Source organism: Natator depressus, chromosome 1, assembly GCF_965152275.1.
Source record: "Natator depressus isolate rNatDep1 chromosome 1, rNatDep2.hap1, whole genome shotgun sequence".
In the NCBI taxonomy this organism is placed as follows: domain Eukaryota; kingdom Metazoa; phylum Chordata; order Testudines; family Cheloniidae; genus Natator; species Natator depressus.
The window spans coordinates 5,224,988-5,227,542 of NC_134234.1; the positions used below are offsets into that span (position 1 = coordinate 5,224,988).

Consider the following 2,555-nt stretch of genomic DNA (forward strand, 5'->3'; position numbering starts at 1 on the left):
GCCAAGTTCTGATACAAATCTTCTAGCTTTTATTTTTCTCCAAGTGTTCCCTGTCCTTCTGAAATATCTTTTCACCCTATACAGCTCCTGGCTAGCTCATCAAAATCTGTTACCCATGGTTTTCAGAACTCACAGCAGGGGCAACTTAACTATTTCACTCCAGGCAGTGTCAGGAATAAATCAATGGGAACACAGCAGTTCTGTCTGATCAAGGATTAAATACAAGTAAGCATACTTGTGTCTACCACTGCAGTTTATTATATTTAAGCACACACGGACATAAGCAATAGGTTTAGAACATCCTAGATATTTACCTATCATCTGGAATGATATTGAGTAATTAACAGCAGGTTCACAATGGTCAGGTGCTCACAAGCTGGATAGACAGGGTGTCAGGAAAACCATCTCTCAAGGTGTCTTCAGAGGATTACCTCAAAGCACACTGTATTAGCTGATCTTTTATAACTTCTACAAAACACATAGGTCATAATGACCCCTACACTATCATCACTTTTCCTAACTTTCAATAAACTTCCAATATCAGAGCCTTGTATACTCAGGGTTTACATCCACTTATCTTCTTTCATTCTCATTTATTTACATGTCTGTCCACTCTTCCCATTCTGATTAGCACAAATTGACAGCTAGATTTTGACCTTTCATTTAAAAGCCTTCTTTCCTATAAGCCCTTAACTATGTGGTGTTCTATTTTATTAATTGATAGTGGCTGAGTGCACATCTTGTGGTTGCAATTGGCTTCATCACATTCTGGGGTACACACCCCTCAAATCCTGGGAAACACAGACCATTCCTCAAAAACCCATAGTTTCACAACTCTGACCAACAAGCTCTAGTACAATATCTTCAATTCCTGTGGCATATTTCCTGTTTTAGCACTTTCCAACTGAAATATAAATATTTGGTTTATCCTCCAGGCTTGTTGAAGGATTGGATGTAGAAATATCAGGTACATTTTGCTCTCCGGATCACTGTATATATGATAAAGAAGTTCAGTATTGCAGTTGCTTTTTTTTCTTTTGCTATCAAAAAGTATAGCTTCTGTTATCTTCTTTTGGTCATGGAAAGGCCGAGTGACAGGGTGTGTGGATGTGGGGGCTGATGGGTGACACTGAAAGAGGTCAGGTGATGGTCAGAGAGAAGTTAGTAACGGAGAGAGCAGTGCTTGGTGATGGAGTGATAAGAAATTAGGTGTGAGGAACTTCTCAGAAGCTGAACTTCCACAATGTTGAGTTAGCCAAATTAGGACAGACCACCCTTGATTAATGAGGAGATATCCTTTCACACTCCTGTCATACAAGTTAAAGTCAGTGGCCCCAGGTGATCACCTTATACAGGTGTATTTGCCCACTTTGTCACGAAGCTCTTTGGTTTTGACCCCATAAATGATAGGATTGAATGTGGGGAGGAGGAGGAAATAGAGGTTGGCCAAGATGATGTGAACATGTGGAGCAATACCCTGACCAAACCGATGTGTCAGAGTGGAAAAGAGGAAGGTAGGATAAGAAATCAGCATCACAAAGACGTGGGCTGTGCAGGTGTTCAGGGCTTTCTGGTGGGCTTTCTTAGAAGGGATTCTGAGGACAGCTCTAATTATCAGTCCGTAGGATAGGGCAATGAGTGTGAGATCTAACCCAATGATTACAAACACTAGCACCACGCCATACATCTTGTTGATTGTAATGTCCCCACATGACATCTTTGCCACAGCCATGTGCTCGCAGTACGTATGGGGGATAATGTGGTTGGCACAGAATGACTGCCTGCTCAGAAGCAGGGGCAGGGGCAGAACAAAGAGAAAAGCTCTCATTAAACACACTAGCCCTAGCTTAGCTATTCGTGCATTGGTGAGGATGGTGGCGTATCTCAGGGGGTTACATATGGCAACATAGCGATCAAAGGCCATTGTCATAAGAACAGCTGAGTGCATCATAGAACCCACGTAAAGGAAGAACATCTGGGTGAGGCAGCCACCCAAAGTAATGCTTTTCAAATTGAACCAAAATATACACAGTGCCTTTGGCATGATGGAAGTAGATGTGGCAATGTCTGTAAGTGCCAGCATGCAGAGCAGCAGGTACATCGGCTTGTGCAGGGTCTGCTCTTTGCCTACAACAAACAGAAGTGTGAAATTTCCCAAAAGACCAAAAATGTAAAATGTAGAGAAAGGGATGGAAATCCAGATGTGGGCAGTTTCCAGGCCAGGGATGCCTTTTAGGATGAATGCTGAGGGGTTAAAGGGGGTGAGATTGAAAGCTTCCATGAGGTGGTTTATGCATCGATCGAGTTCAGGAATGCTCAAGGTGCCTGTAAAGGGAGAGAAGCACATTGAAGGGGGTTAAACACTCTATAACAAATAGTATGGTATATATTTTACAGTTATCACTAATCTAGAAATGGGGATGAGCAGTGAGGTGGCAACATTTACAGATGGCACCAGATTATTTAGGTCAGAGTCAAGTCCAGAGAAGCCCTCAGAGGGAGCTAACCAAGCCAGGCAAATGGGCAGCATGATGGCAGATGAACTTCCATGTTAA

At 42.6% G+C, this 2,555-nt stretch overlaps 1 protein-coding gene across 1 annotated transcript; it reads right to left on the bottom strand.

The window, feature by feature from the left end:
* Nucleotides 1-1,342: 1,342 nt before the first annotated feature.
* LOC141977860 (olfactory receptor 52P1-like) lies at nucleotides 1,343-2,281 on the bottom strand. The gene has a single exon (XM_074939650.1). The coding sequence runs from the start codon at nucleotides 2,279-2,281 to the stop codon at nucleotides 1,343-1,345; it is 939 nt and encodes a 312-aa protein (XP_074795751.1).
* Between the last annotated feature and the right edge of the window lie 274 nt (nucleotides 2,282-2,555).